Source organism: Tursiops truncatus, chromosome 7, assembly GCF_011762595.2.
Source record: "Tursiops truncatus isolate mTurTru1 chromosome 7, mTurTru1.mat.Y, whole genome shotgun sequence".
In the NCBI taxonomy this organism is placed as follows: Eukaryota; Metazoa; Chordata; class Mammalia; order Artiodactyla; family Delphinidae; genus Tursiops; species Tursiops truncatus.
Window position 1 is genome coordinate 93,398,683 of NC_047040.1, and position 20,898 is coordinate 93,419,580.

A 20,898-nucleotide genomic window follows, 5' to 3' on the forward strand; every position below is an offset into this window, starting at 1 on the left:
TGTTAAAAAGCCCCTCACCTTTTGTCAATAATATAATTCTCTTGGGAACACAGGGACTAGAAAGAAAGAACAGATATAAAAAGTTGAGCATTTGTCGGATAACGCCATCTGGAAACTAACGATGACAACAAAAATCGTGTAACAATTTTAAAAAAGTAGTTACCCTCACCCCTCAAATCAAACATGGTGATAAGTTGCAAAATAAGTGACAATGAAAAATTATTTTGGCTTGGAGATACTATGCTTATTTTTAACAGATACACATTTTTGAAGCCATTCATTTTTGTTGTACAAAGTAGCTTGAAATTCAAATATCTAACAAGTGAACCCATTTTCACTATTACATATTCGAAGTATACACCTGTCTGTAGATTCCACCTCCTTCACTCAACAAATATTTTGATCACCTGTGCTTTGGCAGTAGCTGTAGCAGTGAACTAGCAGCTACGCCTCAATGTAGCTTACAGCTAAAATCCTCCAGTGCTATTAACCTAACTCAGGCAACCATCTGTTTTGCATCTTGTATTATTACAACAGTCTTCTAGTTTTCCAGCTACCAGTTTTGCTCTTTTCATCCAATTTAAACAGCAGAAGCCATAGCTATCTCTCTAAAATATCAATCTGATCACGCCTGTTCCCTCCTTAATAGCCCCCTTCGTTCTAGCACAGGGGTCCACAAACTACAGTCAGCTACCTGTTTTTGTAAATATACATTCATCAGAACACAGCCATGCCCATTCATTTGTGTTTTGTCTATGGATGCTTTCATATTAAAATGGCAGATTTGAGTTGTTGCAATAAAGACTATATAGCTTGAAAAGCCTAAAATACTCATTATCTGTCCCATTATAGAAAAAGTTTGCTGACCCCTGCTCTAGCTAAAAGCCCCAACCTCCTTAACTAGCTTTCAGGAGCAAGTCACCTGCTTCCTGCTTATTTCTCCAATTGAAACGTCCCTCAATTCTTGTCACCTAGGCTACAATCCAGGTACTCTGAATCTCTCAATTCCTCATGTGTCAAGTTCTCCTTTATCTCTGGCTCGCTGCAGATGTTGACCCTGGACACGGAATACTTCACTCCTTCAGTTCTTCTCTTGGAAGCTAACTCTCCCTCTCACTCCTCAATTCTGGTTTGTGGTGCTTCTCTGCTGTGTTCCTTATTTTACCTTCACGTTTCTATACAAATCACACACCATGTTGTCATTATCTGAATACTCATCATGGGTAAAGACCTCATCCATCTTACAAACTAGAGAGAGGAAATAGATCTAGGTTAGGCTCTGAGTTCAGAAGACATGGGCTGAAATCCCAACTCTGGCATTTTCTAGCTGGATGATCCTTGTCTATTTTCCTTAGTTTCCTGGAGCCTCAGTTTACTTATCTATAAAATAAAAACAGTGATAGTATCTACCATATATAGGGTTGTTTGGGAGATAAATTAATGTAAATGTCCATGGATATGTTCTCCAGTGCCCAGCACAGCACCTACTATACATGATCAATAAGATTTGTTGAATATTATAAAGTTTTAACTGACAGTCTAGATTTTAATGTCATTTACGTTTTTTTTTTTTTTTAATACAGAGCTAACTTCTATCTCTGGTGGTATTAAAACAAATTACATATATTCTTTTTTTTTTTTTGTGGTACACAGGCCTCTCACTGTTGTGGCCTCTCCCGTTGTGGAGCACAGGCTCCGGGGCCATGGCTCACGGGCCCAGCTGCTCCGCGGCATGTGGGATCTTCCCGGACCGGGGCACGAACCCACGTCCCCTGCATTGGAAGGCGGACTCTCAACCACTGCGCCACCAGGGAAGCCCTACATATATTCTTATATCCTTGACTAGTACCCTGTACTGCACAGAGCAGGTGCTTAACAGATATTGGTAAAATCAAACTGATTCTCCCTTAAATATATGTGTAAAGTAATCAGCCACTTAAAAGATCTCTTCCAGGACTTCCCTGGTGGTCCAATGGTTAAGACTCTAAGCTCCCAAAGCGGTGGGTGTGGGTTGGATCCTGGGTCAGGAAACTAAGATCCCACACACCGCACAGAGCAGCCAAAAAACAACAACAACAACAACAACAACAACAACAAAGATCTCTTCCATATAATCACTTATAAAGTAGAAAACAAATATTAAACTGAAAAATCAATTAGCTGTATTTTAAAAGAAGAAACAAGTTATTTATCAAGAAAAGTCCACTAACAAGTAGGATTTAGAGTACATGATTTTGTAGACAGTGACCAATGTTCTAAAAATCTCAACTCTGTGAGAAGTCTGGAAGAAAAAAATATTACATAAACTATATACTCAGTCTAATATACTACTCCTTAGTCGATCTGCTTTCAACTTTTGAAAAGTTTATACAACTGGTGCAAAGTAGTATTTTATAAACTACTAAATCATTAACATGAACAAGACAGACTGCAGTATTTCTAAAGGGGTGACTTTATATGTAACAAATGTAGTTAGAAGTATATGTGATCAATAGATTGAGGGAGGAGTGACCCCTATAATGCAATTAGCATATATTTACACATGAAGAGCTAAATATAAGTTAGAACATACATCTTGGGAAAATATTCGGTCTCTAGCTCTCTGGTACTCTTCTTCTCTTTCTTCTATAGATTTGCTTCTTCTGTCATCTTTCAAACGTATTCTCATCTGAAGAAAAGAGAACAATTAATCTTGGGAAAATGGTCTGCTGGTATAAGTCCAGCACCTATAAAAATGCTCTAGTCATGCTAGGTTACCTGGTTATCATCTTTGTCAAAGCTAGAGTTATCTCTCTTGAGGATATATCGTTTCTGAAAGTCTTCACCTTTATCATCCTTAATATGTTCATTAAATTTCTGATCAGGTCTAAAAAAAAAAAAGCAAAAACCAAGGGAACAAAAGAGATAATACAAAATATTTACAGAAAAGTTAAATATAACGCTTTATAGAAGGTGATAAATATAAGTTACCACTCACTAGTGCCATTAATAGATACTTACGTTATCTCAATTACTCCTCAAAACAATCTTATGAGAAAATATTAACTACCCCATGTCATGACTGAAAGGCTGTATGAAATACATTGTGGGCTCTGGAATTTGACTGCTAAGGTTCAGATACTCAGCTTTAACACTTAGTTGTGCTTTAGGACTTACACAAGTTACTTATTAACCTTTATTTCCCCTAGTTTCCTCACTTGTAAATAGGAATTACAGTGTACCTACTTCATATGGCTGTTGTGAAGATGAAATGAATTAATAGGTGACCAGCATTTAAAACAGTAAACACTCAGTAGAAGTTTGTTATTATTATATTACTGAGAAAACTGAGGTTCAAATGGCTAAAGCAAGGGTCCAAGGTCAAAGGGCAAGTACATGACTGAGCCATACTTGGAGCCCTGGTATGTAAGACTCAAAGCCTGTATATCATCTTTGCATTGCCTCCTCTAAATCTAAGAAACAATTCTGGGACAAAGAAAAAAGTATAGCACAGTATTTTATGTTACATTCCTATAGTACCTGGTTTGGTGTTAATCAAATATTTTGTGGCTGAATTTAATAAAGCTTAAGAGACTACTTCAAAATGCAACCAAGTTACCAAGAATTCATAATTACAGCAGGGTACATCTTTGTTTTATATTAATTGAAATAGGTTAAAAAGAGAAGTTCCTTTTTGAAGGTTAATGTTACAACCTAAAGAAATGATTATGAACTCTTAACAACATATTTTATGGCTGATTGGCCGGTCTTTCCTCTATGGAAATGTTGCAAGTTCTGCTGAGATCCAGAAGACAGACAAGGTTGTTGCCCTTGGAAAATTACAATTATATAAAACTTCACTTTCTGAAATGTATTCTCAGCTTCAACAAATTAATCCATTCAACACTCTTGAGATGTAATACCATCCTATTATAAAACTGAAATATGTGATATACAAAAAATATATTTAGAGGAAATAAAGGCTAACTGAACCCCTAAGCAATTTTTTACATATACTTTAAATATATATTATGTAGTCACATAATATATTATGAAAACCCTAAATAAATTTCTAAACCAACTAAACCTCAGTAATGACATTTTCGGCAAACTTGACCAGATATTTCAATATGTAGTAATCAAGTTAACACTTCTGAATATTTGTTTTAACCTAGTGAATTTTTAGTAAAGTACTATATCTACCTCCTGTCAAATGATGCAAAAGATTTTTTAAAAAAATAAATTTATTTATTTTGTTTATTTTTTGGCTGCATTGGGTCTTCGTTGCTGCGTGCGGGTTTTCTCTAGTTGTGGTGAACGGGGCCTACTCTTAGCTGTGGTGTGGTGGCTTCTCTTGTTGTGGAGCACGGGCTCTAGGCGAATGGGCTTCAGTAGTTGCGGCTCGCGGGCTCTAGAGCGCAGGCTCACCAGTTGTGGCGCATGGACTTAGTTGCTCCGCGGCAATGTGGGATCTTCCCGGACCGGGGCTCGAACTCATGTCTCCTGCATCGGCAGGTGGATTCTTAACCACCGCGTCACCAGGGAAGCCCGATGCAAAAGATTTTAAAATGAGAATTATGGGGCTTCCCAGGTGGCACAGTGGTTGAGAGTCCGCCTGCCGATGCAGGGGACACGGGTTCGTGCCCCGGTCCGGGAAGATCCCACATGTCGTGGAGCGGCTGGGCCCGTGAGCCATGGCTGCTGAGCCTGCGCATCCGGAGCCTGTGCTCCGCAACAGGAGAGGCCACAACAGTGAGAGGCCCGTGTACCGAAAAAAATAAAAATAAAATAAAATAAATAAAATGAGAATTATGTAAGTAAGCTGAAGAAATCTCTATTTTAAAATATACTTAGATAAGTGAAACAGAGCACATCTCCACATAAAGCGATACAGAGAACTAAAGAGAAAAATAAAAGAGTAAAAAGATTTCATGACCAAACTGATAAGAAAAAGATTGCTTTCTTTAGGAATTTGAAGGATTATCTATTTAGTTCTGACAATGGCAGTATGTTGTTATTTATTTGTCCATGATTGCCCCATTTACTTATATCAACTATTTCTGTAGCTGTTCAAAATCACATTTTCTTATTGAAGGAATTTGTACTTGGGTGAAAAAAGAGATGGTTATACCAATATGAACTATAAGATTTAACCAAGAGCCTGGCAACTTTTCTAAGAGCAGCTGGATCCCCACACCAAACAGCATTAGCAGGCATTTCAGCTAACCTTAAGACTGTCTTACCTCTGTCTTTTATAGATGCCTGAATTTACTGCCCTGCAATCGCCAACTTCCCGCTCCAATGAGACAGCCCAGTGGACACCGGGTTGTTGACATCCACAACACCACTGGTTCAAGGCTGGAGCGGGTAATCTGCCTATGAGGAAAAGGCAAGTTTGTTTTTATTCATTGTGGAGCAGATCTCTAAGGTTTTCTGATTTACATCCTTCTTCATATTCCAGAAGAAATAAAATAAGAATACAGTGTAACGTCAATGATCTGAAATGTTTAGTAATAATTACGCTATTGATCCATTCTTCTTTAAGTACATCATAAACATCTGCGTTTAGCTAAACTTTTCATGATCTGGATAAAGAGAACCTTGACATCACTCGCAGCATTCAAATAACTGAGGTTACACTGTATTGAAAACCTTAGAGAGTCACCAGTCGAAATGTTAGTCAAAATGCCTGCTAATGTACACATGCTTGGGCATCCAGCAGCTCTGAGTAATGTTGAAAGGTACTGGTTAAATGAAGTAGAGTTCTGTTCACCTTAAGTCCAGCTCGTAGGTTATGGTTACTATCCAACTTTAGCCATGATACAACTAACTAGGAAAAAGCTGAAAGATGAGGATATTTTCAAAAGACTGAAAGACAGGCATAGGAAAATTAAATCAGATTCCCATTTGCAGGTAAAATTTAATGCCCCTGAAAATATGGGATCCTTTTCAAAGACATTTGTCTTCATTAATTTAATTTTAGTTGTAGTAACAATCATTTAAAAATACTAGCTTCCACCAATATACCTATTTAGTTGACAAAATACTATTTGAAATGGAAGAAAACCAACTTAGTCAAGCAAACAATATGACAGCTACAAGGGTAAAGGCCATTATAACAAAAAGGAAATTAATGAATTTATTTATTCATTTATTTATAAACCGTGCAAACTGAAGGGTTCATAATAGACAGAACCCTGAGAAGTCTAGCTTCAAGGAAGGAAGAAAAACAATGAACTGAAAAGCATTATTTATGGCATCTGAAGCTGTCTGCTGCTCATTATCACAGATCCACTGCCGCCACATATGAAATTAATATAGAAAATTCTTTTGATAGGAAACCACCGCGAAGTATAATGTTAGCTGAACTCAACTGCGTTAGCTTCACAAATAGGCCTCTGCATTGGGCCTTTTGCTCCCACATATCAGCACTGATTATCTATTTCACCATACTGTACAGGTATCACTTTTTAAAGCAAATGATTCCTCTTAACTCCTTAAAATTTCTTCCTCAGTCAATTACACATAGCCCAGAAGGGTACAAAACATTATGGATGATACTGGATTAACCAGTAAGTCTCACCGTCCTGAGATTTGTGGAAGAAACGGAGCAAAAACAAAGGTGGAAAAGACAGTAAACTGATAGAAAATTAATTAAATGTAAGGGTGTTAAAGTTTGCTCTCTTTTTTTAAAATTTGCCTGAGGTTGGCCACAGGTAACTAAATTATATTAATTCAAAAATCCGCAAGAGAATGATTATTAAACATTACTGATATTATGACCTTTGAGGGTTTTTTAAAACCCATCCTCATTCATCTGTCTTATTTCAGTCCAGACTGGTGCATTTTACACCTTGTGAGTTAAATCTACTTTTTGGTCCCGTCACATACGGTTGTCACGAAGCTGAATTAGGCTGCTAAAACATGTGGAAAACCTGAGATAAAAGGTGCTACAGAAAGATAAAGTAGTATCAAACACATAGATAATATATAACTACATTTCTTGATACTTACATTCTTGTATTGCTAGTTTTGTTTACTATGACAGACTTCCCACTCTGATCAACATTGTGGTCTAATCCAAAGTAAGCAGCGACTCTGTGTAATAGCATCCTATGGTAAGATGTCATTGGGGGGAATTTTTTACGTGGAGACCTAAAAGTAGAAGAAAAACTAATTTAGTAAATCTTAAAGAACTGTGATGACAATTTATTTTCTTGTTAAAGGTTAGGACTTACTCATTATTACCAATGAAATCTAAAATTTCTTGTTCCAATTTCAACAGCATCATTCTGTCCCTGAAACAAAATATGAAAACTCTTATATATAAAATTTAACACTGACCTCATCATACCATAAATGTTGAATTTACAGGGCTATTTTTTTGGGGGGGGGGTAAAACCTGTATACTGAAGAACATCACAAGCTTGATGCTAGAATGTTTACATGCTTTCTAAAAAAAAGTAATATTTTAAAAGATGACTTTTAAAAATTTTATGGAAAATTTCACACATACACAATTGTAGAGAGACTATCATCCAATTTCAACAATTACCATCATGTGGCCATTCTTAAAACAGATATATCTTGATCTGCTAAATATTACTATATTAGATTCTGTTCTGCAAATGTATGGATTATAACAGCATATTAGTCCTTACTTCCCTACTCAATAAAGCTAAGAGGTAGCAGGAAAACAGACATCTTTAGTCAGGCTCATGACTTTGTTATTCTGAACTCCATAGAAACAGTACTCTAAAGAACATGCAATGCCAGTAACAACAGGAATACTCCTATGGGAATCCAATGCTAGTTTATAAATGGAACTATAGCAGAGAAGTATGAACTATATTACTAACTCTAATTCAGAAGGAGAGGACTTTTCAAATCATTCTGAAAATCACTATTATATATTTCTAAGACTTTGGGAATTTTTCCCACAAAGAATCAAAATGAACCAAAGACCTCCAACATGTAAAATAAATAGGGACGCTAGGGAACACCTGCACGTGCTCCTTTAGACCACTAGGGTCCTATTTAGCACACTTACAAAATAAGTTACTGGTACCACTCCCTTTCAAAGGACCTCCCTGCCCACACACCAAGAACATGGCTCAAGAGAGTATTCCTGTGCTCACTGTAAATGTCATGCGCATGTGGGAAAAACAAAACAAAACAGAAACAAAAAAAACCCCTCAAAGAACCTTAAAGCTAGAAATAGCTTTACAAATCATTCAGTTCTGTTCCTAAAATTTTATAGATCAAGAAAACTAGGCCAAGAGGTTAATGTTTCCCTCCCAGATAAACACTATATAGTAGATCCCTCTCAAATTTTAAAAGGAAACAGTGCCCTTGCTTAAGTTGCCCGAAAGTCTATACATCAGCTCTGAGTTTGATCTTTTCTCTATATTGTGGAAGAAGTCTTATAAAAAACTGAGTAATATTAACCATACATATTTTTATATCAGTTGAAAAAAATCAAGAGAATAACATGCCTATGTGGTGATTTCAAACCCAAAGCTGAAAACACGATTACATTTTAACTCAAATTCTAGCAACATTCAATTCTGCCCCTAAACCTGTTTCTCCTTCAGTATTCTGCATTATCAGCGTGGCACTACCTTTCACTTGGCATATTGTACTAGAAGCATTTTTGGCCCATTACTGTGCTTTTAAAAATCCTCCTATGCAGTTAATTACTATTGCAAAATTTATCTATCTTCAATCTATTTTTCTTCTATTTCTACTGCCACTACCCTGGATCCAAGCAATCAGGATCTCTGACTTGACTACTGTAATAGTAGTGTATTATCTCTCTGTATCCTCCCTTGTTCCCTCCTAATGTGTTCTACCTGGAGCATCCATAACAATCTTTTAGAAACACACATGTGAACACAAGTCATGGCCTTGGTTAAATATTTATCACAGGTTTCTCACTGCTCATAGGTTATAACTGAACACCTGTAATGTGGCCTACAAGGTGGGCATGATCTGGTCTTCATCTACCTCTTTAGCTTCTTTTCCTGCCCCTTACTCACAAAACTCTTATCATTTTAGCTTACCCCTGTAATTGCCAAGCTGGTTCCTTGAACAAGCTGTTTCCTTTGCCTAGGACAGCTTCTTATATTCTTTCTTAGAACCTGTTTCTTTCATACCTTTAATAGCGTTTATCACAATTACCATTATATAGTTATTTGGACTATAGAGAGGAGCTCAACAAATGTAATTGTGTGGAATAAATTATTCAGATTATTTCATCCATGTCTTTTAATATTTTTTTCCTTAAAATGTTGGGGGAGGATGGGAAATTTTTACTTCATAAGGTTTCCCCCCAAAAAGGACTTATTTACTTAACTATAAGACCCTCTTTTCTTCTAATTTTTTGGGGGTCAATTTGTCTTGAGATGATATAATTTTCAGTAACTTTCCTAATGTATTTTATATACTTGTTGCAGGGGAAAAAAAAGGAATCTGAGGCAGGCAACTTATTCAGCATTCATGAAACAGTGCATTTAAATTTGTTTCCTCTGTTTGAGCTCAACAGCAGGCCTAAGATATGTGAAATGTTCTTCAGTGAATGAACTGGCATTGAAAACAAATTTCTGTTGTCTCCATGAAAGTAAACAAAATCTAACGATTTTACTAGCTATTGATACAAATTCAGGTTTTTATTTTTTTTTCCTTTCGCATGTAGATCTATGGATTGCAGAGGATTTTCTATTATTACCTGGGCCATTTATTTAAATAAGTTCCCGTACTTAGTTTACGAAATTTTCAGTTAGTAAAAAGTAGAACTTGTTAGGAAAATAGCTTTCCTAAGTTCTCAAGATTTACACTTCCTGCCTGTATCATATAGCTATGTATGTATATGATACATGTATGTATGTATATGATACTATGTATGTATATGTATATGATATATCTATAGCTTGGTCTAAGTTTTTCAAATCTGTAATCAAGGTTAGATATTTTGGTAATGGCCATAAGTTGAAAATTAATAATCCTTTATAGAAGCATTACATACATCAAACTAACAGATCCACAAATTCCTTTTCTTAAGGCATAAGGTTTATTAGCGCATGAACCTAAAAGTAGGCATGCATTGAACTTATCATATAACGTTTAAAAATAGACCAATAAATGCTGTCTATTTATTAAAGAAATAATAAAAACAAAGATCTCAATCAAACTGACCAATAAACTACTATCTAAAGTGAAAATGAAGGGGCAAGAATCTTTTAGTTACCAGTGCTCTAGTCATTATACCAGAACTGACTTTAGAGAAAGTGTGTGCAGCTGGTATACAAGTGGCAAATAAAAAAGAAGAAAACAACAATGCTTCCATCTGACCACACCCTTCCCAATGTTCCACATGACCTGGGTCAAATATCTGCAACAGGCAAGAAATAAGATGATTCAGACATTACCTCCAGTAAAAGTAATTTTAGGAAATATTTCAAACACAGAACAATTGTACGATATTCCCCAGAACAATACAGTTTACTTTTACAATATCCATTCTCAGGATTTATCCATGGGGCTGCTCCCCTCCATTAGCGATGTAATATAGTTGCCTATATTGTCCATGTTTCTTTAGTACACTGTGGAATTTACACAAAACGGGTATAAAATCAATACAAAAACAGGTATAAAAACCATGTGAGTGAGTGTAAACTCTATCTTGGACAACTTCAGGTTCCCGGGTTCTAAACTAGTAATGAGTATTATTATAGTTTCCGATAATATTTCTTGAAACAGGAATTCCAGATAAACTGTTATTTAACACCTGAGGTTAAGTTTATTCATCGGGATGAGAACAAGATAAAAGATTAATGATCTGAAGAAAAAATTTGAAATAAAACATTAGCTAAATTTTAGTATCACTAAAAGTAAATCTGCTTAACATTTAGAAATCTCTGAGGAACAATCTTGAAAGCTCTAATGGAAATTTGCCAGACTTATTACTAATTTTGTGCCACGTATATCTGGCAATTAATTGTGTGTTTCATTGAGAGAACACTGAGCTATCACTTAGGCAAATTTTGTTTCTCACAAAATTTAACATTAGCTACAACTTTCTAATCCACACTGACATTACTAATAACTTATTCATTAGCCATTACATGAATGATTCACCTATATATTTATTCAAATAAAAATGCATACACAGAAGGATTAAAGTTGTAATACATGCTACACAACATGGATGAACCTTGAAAATATTATGCTAAGTGAATGAAGCCAATCACAAAAGACCACATACATATGATTTCATTCACATGAGATATCCAAAACAAGGAAGTCTGTAGAGACAAACTAGATTAGGGTTCAGGGCATAGAGAGGTGATAGCAAAAGCGTTCAGGGTTTCTTTCTGGGGTGATGAAAAAGTCCTAAAATTGATTGTAGTGATGGTTGCACGTATCTGTGAATATACTAAAAACCATTAAATTGTACACTTTAAAAACACATATGGGGCTTCCCTGGTGGCACAGTGGTTGAGAGTCCGCCTGCCGATGCAGGCGACGTGGGTTCGTGCCCTGGTCCGGGAGGATCCCATGTGCCGCAGGGCGGCTGGGCCCGTGGGCCATGGCCGCTGGGCCTGCGCATCCGGAGCCTGTGCTCCGCAACGGGAGTAGGCCACAGCAGTGCGAGGCCCGTGTACCGCAAAAAAAAAAAAAAAAAAAAAAAAAAAACCACATATGCAGATAACTTTAAAACTTTTTCATTTATAGAGGAAAACAAGAGAATTGCACAAAAGAAAAATATTTTGTAATGTATAAATATAGATTTCTATATTTGTCCTTATTGATGTTTCTCCTACAGGTTCAGAAGAAAGAAAAATTCTGCCTGTTTAAGATCCCATCTTATTTTACACAAACTAGCTATGTATTTTCTACCATGCTCCTATTCCTTAATCTATTGAGTTCTAGTTTCCACCATCCTACCGCAAATGAAATGGTTTGTTAAAATAGCCAACGACTTCCTAGTTCCTCAATCTAATGGATTGTTTCATTTTACCTTTCATGATACTGTTGCTGATTGGCTGACTTCTAAGACAAGCGTTCTCATGATTCTTTTGCAATCTTTAACACCCATGGTCTCTTCCTTCACATCTACCCTTAACACGTTGCCTTTCCACAGAACAAAGCAAGAGTCACTTCTACTGAAGACTGATGGCTGCCGATAACAGCAGCCAGGCTCATTTACCTGAAAACCAGAGCCTTTTAACTGCTGACACACTTCATCTCACTGTGGCTTTCCATCAGGCACCTCAAACTATACTTATTTATAACAGAACATACCTTACTCCATTCAGGCTTGCCCTTATTTACTTCCCCTGTTAATGGAACTAGCTGTCAGTCCAGCCAGAAATCTAGCAGCTGTTCTGTTCTGCTCCAACGTGCCACTACTCTTCCATATCCAAATAATTACCAAGTCCTGCCACGGTACTTCTTAGATGTCTTTCGAATGTGTCCCTTCCTCTCTATTCTTCTCTGTGTTCGTCAACCCACAGTCCTTGCTTATGATCTTGGCCCCTCACTGACAAAGTAATCTTTCTAAAACATAAATCTCATTATAGCATCACCCTTTTGAAAATTCACCCTTTTGAAAATTCTGTCATGACTCCTCAACGTAGCATGCCATACTCAGTATTTCTCAAACGATGAACTACTGGCATCTCAAGTAAGGCTATTTTTCGTCGATCATTGCATCCCTAGCTTACCAGTAGCATTCCTTACTCATTCACCACCCCAGTGTGTTGGTACTATCCTAGGTTGAGGACAACTGCATAACCTGCTTTCATTCCTCAACAACGCCCTCCGCCTCATTTTCTACAATCACTTGCCACATGCCTCCCTGATAGAGCCAGAGTGTACAATCTCGTCTTTGCTTGGATATGCCACCTCTCTCTCGTACGACCGTGCCCTGGCGATGCTCTTGTCTCCCTTGTGCCGCTCATGTTCCAGTTTAAAGCACTCTGAATTCAAGACTCAGCTCAGGCATTATCTTTTCAGTGAAGCCTTCCCATATCCTTTCAGAGGTTGGGATCCCCTCCCTGTGCTTTTAAAGCACACTGAAAAACTTCTTTTACAACATCTATTCTATTTTAATTACATATCATGGGTTTTTTTTTTCTAGCACACAGACAGTGAATATTTTAGGGTCAGAGATTATGTTTTGTTCATCTTTATATCTACAATGTTTAGCACAATGCTTAGCACGTGATATATACCCAAGAAATGCCTGTTCAATGGACTAATGAATTCACCTTTCAGTTGGGACCGCTGAGGAATAAGTTTGCGGAGTTGGCTGACTTCTTCCTCACCTCACACTTATACATCTTCAGCCCATATTACAGGGAGACCACTTTTCAATTTGGTGGGTCCCCTTTTGGGGTTTATGTTAAATGTAAAATAGGAAATCAAGATGGTACTGAAACAATAAATCCTGAATGAAATTAAAGGTGTATCTTGAAGCAAGACATGAGATAAGGCTCAATGATACTAAAGAGAGTTGTTTGTTTTCTTTCATGTGCACCTATCCAATGAACTGAAGATTTCACAAATTTTTACTACCACTCTGGGAAGCTAACATTCTTAACCTTCAAGTCTTCTACCCCATGAACATGTTGGTCAGATATTTTGTGGATAAACCTCTCTGTGGGGAGACTGTCTCACTGGGGTCGATGACCTGTCAAAAAGCTAAATCTATTTATCTAGTACCTCGGCAAAACAAAGGACTTCACAATTAGTTAAATTTGTGACTCAAATAAGCACCTTAAAAATCTTTGGGTTGGAGGTTTATAAACTAAGCAAGAAGAAACAAAAATTCTGCATTCAATTAAGTCCAAAAACTTGTTATAAGTGAATACACTAAGTTATCTGGTTGAGTGCTTTATCATGAGGTATATTTCTCTCTCTCCTATTTCATGATTAATGATAACTCTTCATCTCAATTAAGAGTCAAAATAGCTTGGTGATTCTGTATTTTCCCAAATTCCTAAAGAGTATGAATTATCTTTATATCATGGTGATATACATAATGCCAAAAGATATTTATACATGTGCATATAGAGGCCAACAACATCTTAGCCCTAAGAAACTAAAATGTTTCTGGTGTACTTTAAATATTTTAATCTTATTCTAACTCAGTAATGAAAACATATATAACAAAATTATGGTACTCTAGAAGCAATGTAAACCTTATAAATTTAATTTTTACCTGGGATTGTTTTTTAATGTATTTACTAAAAATTCATGTAGATCTATGCCAGTTGAATCAGTGTATTCTTGACTGGAATCTAAAAAACAACAACACAAAAACCCAGTATAAAGTTGTTTGAAACAAATCCCTTTCCCTTTACACATGATGTATATTAAAATAAAATGAGATGCCCCACATTGAAAAAAAACTGACAAAGTAGGAAAATGGAATTTATGATGAATTCAGATGACCACAATTTTGCTACTCCCATATAATGAGCATGACATGGATTTACGTAACTGTATGTCTATGTACATTCTTAAAAAAATTTATCTCTCAAATGTGCCAGTTTAATTTGTTCTGAATTCTTAAAGATCCTTTTATATACTCACCACAGTCCTCATATTCAAAAATGTCTCAAGCAAAAAATCAGAATGATTTAGACAATTAACTACGTTTGAAGCAAATTGAGTCTGTTTAGTTCAGTTACAAATATAAGTGCAGGCAATAATTTGGAGATAGGCAGGAACTGTAGCTCTGAAAGAATATTTAATTAGATTTGATCGGGTCTATCACAAAAAGCTCGCTTTCAAAATGTTTCTTTACAAACATTCATGTTTATTTCTTCCCCTTAAATGTAATAGCCTTATGCTGTTTATAAAACTGGTCAACATAACTGGGTCTATAAATTAAAAAAGCATTTTTATAGACTTGTAATGATATATGATGAAGTCCCTTAAAATTTATTATAAAAGATAAACATTCTAGGTTTCCAAGAATATTCTTACTGGATACTGAACATTTTGGCATCAGCTCTCTGTATCATAAGGAATTAAAAAAAAATAATATTTTTAGTGGAATCAGTATTCAAATTATAGTGATTCCATTATTTCAATACAAGAGACAGACCAATAAGTGATCATGACAGTTATCTTCCTTGGTGACTTTTGCATGTGTTGCAGTTTTTTGGCTAAAGCATCTTACTGATGTTCAGCAGAACTGCCTTATGCCATTTTGCACAGAACAGTATCATCCCTTCGGTCTGTTCGAGATCATTTTTAATAGAAATACACTATGTAAAATTATTCAAGGGGTAAAGGATGGAATTATCGACAGTAAAACTAAAATTTTGTTTAAAAAAACACAGAAATAAATTGCAAACCTCTTGATAACATTTTTCTGGGCAACTTATCACTGGCTTTTTCTTTTTCTGCTTCATCTTTTGAGGGCTTCTCCTCTTTTTCAAATGATTGTGTTAACTGGATCTGAATTTTCTCCTGTTGGAAGGTAAAATCAGTTATTAAGTGAAAATATAAAGTGATTCAGTTAATACCTCACATTTGTATTTTTTTGAGTAATACAAAATTGTATGGAGAAAAAGATTTTTATTTTATCCAATTAGATTCTTCAAACTAGAATACAACTTAAAATATTTTTACCGTTTTAATCAACTCTTGATAAAAAAATGTTAAAATTAAGGCTTTGAGTTGAATTTATCAATTGAAACATATCCTGAAAATTATCTTAGAGAAAATAAATGTTTTTTTAAGAATAGTTTAAATGAATCTACTTGTAAAACCCTTGGAGGACAGAACAGGTCTTTTTAACCTATTTTTTTTTTGCAGTGGAGATGCCACAGTCAAGCAAAGTATGACAATTATCATCAATCATGACAATAGGAACATATGAGTCAGGTCAACACTTATCAAAAAATACTTTGAGTGTCCATTATAATCATATTTCTTCATTTTCTTGCCATATAAAACTGTAAATAAAAACTTTCCAAAACCAAATCCCCCACTTTGCTTATTTCCTATTTGAGCCTACTATCACTGTTCCTCCTTCAATCACCACAAAGTTGTTTTAGAAAGATTTCAAACAAGATTGTTTTCCTTAGTGATATGTAATATTTACTTGTAAAGTAACCATATTCTCTAAGACTGAAAAGGAGAACTACGTCTACATTTTATTTTTGAAACAATGTCATTACATGCAATTTCAGAACCCAAAGGAATTACTGGAAATTAATTCATATAGCTCAAATAGATAAAAATCACATAGCTCTGTTTATTCAGGCAAACTTATAAAGAAAGGCAGACTAACTTCCAGACCATTTCTACTAAAGATAAAGGTACAGCCTATATGCAAGCTAAATTACTGTATACAGTTGTTCTTTAGAGATGAAAAATATTAATCAATTACTTTGCTTTTCTAGATGAGGGTTGGTGGTGACGGTAGGCGCAATAAGTCAGTATTGAAGAAGATATAAATTTCAGGAATCTTAAACTTGCAGCCACCAGGATTTCTATTACCCATTTTCTCCCCACATAATTTTTTTCAAAATAGTATTTGGCAGAAGAATTTCAGATCAAATACATACATATTTTTTCCTATGGTGTTGCTGACTGCTATTTTCATCTTTTTTCAACTCTGCTTCCCATTCCATCCCAGTTCAAAGTTGTGCTCAGGATATAGAACAAAAGCTATGCACTGGCAATTTCCACTAAAACGATGAACACCTGCTTTAAGCCCTCCTTTGTCTTGTTTACCAAATCTCATACGTTAATCAATGTCATACGTTCATCAACCAGTCATTTTTCTCATTATGACTCATTTTCTAATCCACTTTCCTCATTCTTTTTTAACTGTAAAATAGATATTTAAAAATGAATCCCAGAACTATGCTTCAGAAGTAGAATATTTAGAAGTTCTCCTGACTTACAGCTTCTCTATTGCTGTTACTCAAGGATAATCCATAAAATCCAGGTTGGAAGAAAAGATTTCACATTTACAACTTCACTAAAAGGCACTTATAATGACTATCAGATTTCATTTCCAAATTCTCTTTCTAAAGTCACATATTTTAATTACAGATATTAAACTATTTATCAAGATGAATTGTATTTAAAAATCCAGTATGCATAATGTACTGAGGCTTGTCTTCAGTTGGTACTGAGCCCTTGTTTTCAGTAGCAAATAAACAAGACATATTTTAAATGCCGAAGTCCTTATACACGAACTCTCCTGACTATAAATAACTCAAATGAGAGCAATATCTCCATAGGTAGCTGTAATTCCTTTACTCTTCACTTTGTAATTGACATCATTTATTGAGGTCACTTCCCTCTCATTAGCTGTCATCTGACACAAATGACATCTCTCTTTTAATTGCCTCTCAACCTTTGGAACAATGAGTTTTATTCCAGATTAATTCCTCAAAAATCACATTCTGAAGCAAGCATTATTAGTTGGAAAGTATCTCTGCCGTCAAGGATTTGGTACTAGTACATTTTACAAGAAATAACTTATTTTCCAATTCCCAGTCAGATGCAATTTAGTTAACTCAAGACTGGGAAAAAGACTTTCTATTAAAAAGAATATCTTTTGTTCAGAGAGGGTAATAATAGGTTATTATCCCAAAAGAAAAAGTTAACTGTATCCAAGAGAAATTGAGAAAGACTATATTACGTGGAATAACTGAACTCTGGCATAACCATCTTATTCATTATCCAAATGCTGTAACTCAGCTGTTTTGAACAATATATACGTTAATATACAACATATACTCCTTATATTAATTTTTTCTCATAAATTTTCACTAGACAAATCTATGCAGTACTATAAGAACCCTCTCCCCCCTTCTGCCTCCCACAATAATTTTTCAGATAGGTGAAATGTACCAAATAAAACCAAAGATCATGTCTGTTACAGTTTTTCTCAAAAAAGGCACCTTTTCTGGACTAACAGTCTTATGAATGCCTGACCCTTCTCATTTCCTCTATCTCCTTGGACTAATTATTCCAAGAGGCTAAGATGGTGTAACATTTTGGTCAACAAAACAAAGAAATTAATTTTCAAAAAACATTACATTGCCAACTGCTCCACCCCGAACAGGTGCATTCTTTACTCTGAATGTACAAAAGAACTTTTAAAAATCAAAAGTAAATTTTGAACCCTATGTTGCTTGACACTTGAACGAATTTCAAAGGAAACTGATATTAAGTGCATTGACAATAAATAATCTATCAAAAAAGTCCTTTTGTTATAATTCAGAGACAGTTGTAGTGCTTTTAAAAACAGAACACATTCTAAATATGTGACAACTATCTTCAGTATCTATAGTAGGCTTTTGACGTCATCATCTTCTAAATCAAGGCAAAGCATAACTGTCTTTGCTTGAATTAACAAACGTACAATTAGCATTAAAAAAAAAAAAGACATACAACCTGTCATGGCTTTTTTTCTCTTTTCCTTTATTCAGTCATGTGTCTTAACCACAAAATTGCCTCAATTCTTTGGAAACTAATTGTTGGAATACAGAGGGATTTTAGGTTATTCAAACTCTTAAAAAGTAGAACAAGCCACAAAGAGCCAAAGTTATCACATTGATAAACACTGGTAGAGAGTCCAAAAATAATTATATGTAAATGTCCAAATGTAGAATAAGACAAAGATCAATCCATAACTGAGATTAACAGAAAAGTAAAGTCATAGAATTAAAAAGAATATAAAAAGCAAAAAACCAAACTATTTGCTTGAGCCTTGGTAGTTCTATACTTGGCAAACATAGACAGAAGAGGAATTAGAAATATTAGACAACTATTAGAGCCATGCTAATATGAAAACAGACTTCACCATGCATTCAGGTTAAGTAAAATCATATGTAAGCAGAAGTCTTAGGTAGTCTCCTCTTCACACTCAAGAGGTGTTTGACAAATTTCTAAAAGCCAAAATCAAATTTGGGCAAATTCAAGGGCAAATTTCATCACAATCACATTAACTGGAAGTAGTACTTTAATATAACTTTTCCATAACAACTTATAATTTCCCTTAAAGCCATATTCTCAGTTAATTATATGATCTCTAAGTTTTTCCAGTGAGAAATCATTGCACTAAGCCTTAGACTTAGTAGTTTCACTTAGTAAAAACATATATAACACACGTACATGCACATCCAAATTTTATTTAACATTATGAAAAAATTTTCTCCAGGAAGTAGGTTTTTCCACAACTTTAAATAATTAATTTTTTTCCTTTTTTATTTTGCTTATTGCTTTTTTTTTTTTTTTACCTGGTTCTCCTGTGATATCTCTGCTGTAGGGGGTGGTGGAGATTCTTCACACACTGCAAGGCTCCGAACTAGCTTTAACTTTGAGCTTGACTAAAGAAAAGTATTTAAAATTAACACTACATTCCATAAATCTAGGGCATATCCAAAAGCCCCCTAGAGTTTCTTAAGTTTCTTTATAATAGTTTCTGCCATGTACAGACGTAGGTGAAATGTGCAAATTAAATATATCATTAAATACCATTAAAACCTTTTGTTATGAGGGAAAACAATAACTGCAGTTTTGAAAATAATAGCAATAGCAAGAATGGGAATAACTCCAATCTCAAAACCCAAAGAATGATGAGAAAGCCATTTTCTCTACAGATGAAGAACCATTAAAGATATAAAAGCAGTGCACAAAAGCGACTAGGCAAGACAAAAAACCCAAATAAAACAAAATAAGCTTTCTGCCCCAAAGAAAATATGACAAAACTAAACTGAATGCAGTGCTCTATGAAAACAAAGATTCATCAAGCATGAAGGCCCTTGGCATGCCAGCACAAAATATTTACTATACCTTAGACCTTTTTCCTGTCTGTCCAAATGACTGCAGTGGCCGCTGAATACACAAGAAAGATTTGTATTAAATTTCATACTGAAACAAAAGATTGCTTCTTAGTTCATAATCCTAAACCACAGAGAAACTAACTGCACAAAGAATGGAAAACGAGGAAATCAAAGTTGGTTTCAAGTAAAGAAGTACTGATTCCTCCCAAAAGCACACTTGCAGAAGATTCTCTAAAATCCTTCTGTGGGTTGGCATGTCCTTTAAGTGAGCAAATAGCCACAATTTCTGTGTTAATTGAGCTAAATTGAATTTATAAGGTAAATTCTTAGTAGCAAAATAAAATATACTTCTTTGGTATTCGATAACATATTACACTTTAGCCAAGGTTAGGGGGAAAAAACCCCCACAAAGTCCTGAGGAATTTTAAGTGGCTGTGCTCAGCAAAGTTCCAAACTTACTAAGGAGAATGTTTCAAATGCCCATTGAGTCAGAGTACAACCACCTCTCTACTGAGTCTTTTCAGCACTGTACTTCATAGTACACCCCCAGTTTACTAGCACAGACTCCTACTTGCCTAATCTAGGGTAAGGCAATGAAGCAGAAATGAAGAAAAGTGGGCAAGGTTCTAATATGTATCCTACTTGCCTAATCTAGGGTAAGGCAATGAAGCAGAAATGAAGAAAAGTGGGCAAGGTTCTAATATGTATGTTCAGCTGGACCACCAGATCATCAATCACGCGAATAGGGAACTCACTGGGGTGAGTAGCTCTAGTCTGTGATACCAGGCTTTGGCTTGGGAAAGCAGCTGAAGTCCCTGTGAACCGAAGCCAGATAGGTTTTCTTTCCTTCCACCTCCTTCTAATCTACTTGTTTAACACCAACCCCAAACAGTACAAGGTCCAGGTATCTATCATTTATACTCAATGCCAGGGAGCCAGTTTGGTATCAAACATAAAACAAAGTCCTTAATACCTAGATGAGTATGCTTCACATATGAAAAAAAGCCACCATTTCATTCTAACATCCGAAAAAAACTTCCTTGTAGACCAACAGAAATGAGAATCTACAGTACCAGGGTGTTGTCTCCCATTTTGA

General features: G+C 35.3%; 1 protein-coding gene across 15 annotated transcripts in view; it reads right to left on the reverse strand.

Moving 5' to 3' along the window:
- R3HDM1 (R3H domain containing 1) overlaps nucleotides 1-20,898 on the reverse strand; it is a 114,600-nt gene that overhangs the window by 75,776 nt on the left and 17,926 nt on the right. For 10 of the 15 annotated variants that reach the window (XM_019925492.3, XM_019925498.3, XM_073807749.1 and 7 more), the window contains exons 3-11: nucleotides 19,813-19,854; nucleotides 19,257-19,346; nucleotides 15,348-15,462; nucleotides 14,204-14,282; nucleotides 7,218-7,277; nucleotides 6,994-7,134; nucleotides 2,758-2,866; nucleotides 2,573-2,668; nucleotides 19-56 (exon numbers count right to left, since the gene is read on the reverse strand). In XM_019925492.3, coding sequence (XP_019781051.1) covers nucleotides 19-56; nucleotides 2,573-2,668; nucleotides 2,758-2,866; nucleotides 6,994-7,134; nucleotides 7,218-7,277; nucleotides 14,204-14,282; nucleotides 15,348-15,462; nucleotides 19,257-19,346; nucleotides 19,813-19,854 — 770 coding nt within the window. Of the gene's footprint in view, nucleotides 1-18; nucleotides 57-2,572; nucleotides 2,669-2,757; nucleotides 2,867-6,993; nucleotides 7,135-7,217; nucleotides 7,278-14,203; nucleotides 14,283-15,347; nucleotides 15,463-18,411; nucleotides 18,488-19,256; nucleotides 19,347-19,812; nucleotides 19,858-20,898 lie in introns of those variants that run through there. The other 5 variants (XM_019925502.3, XM_019925495.3, XM_019925500.3 and 2 more) reach the window with 4 other exon arrangements.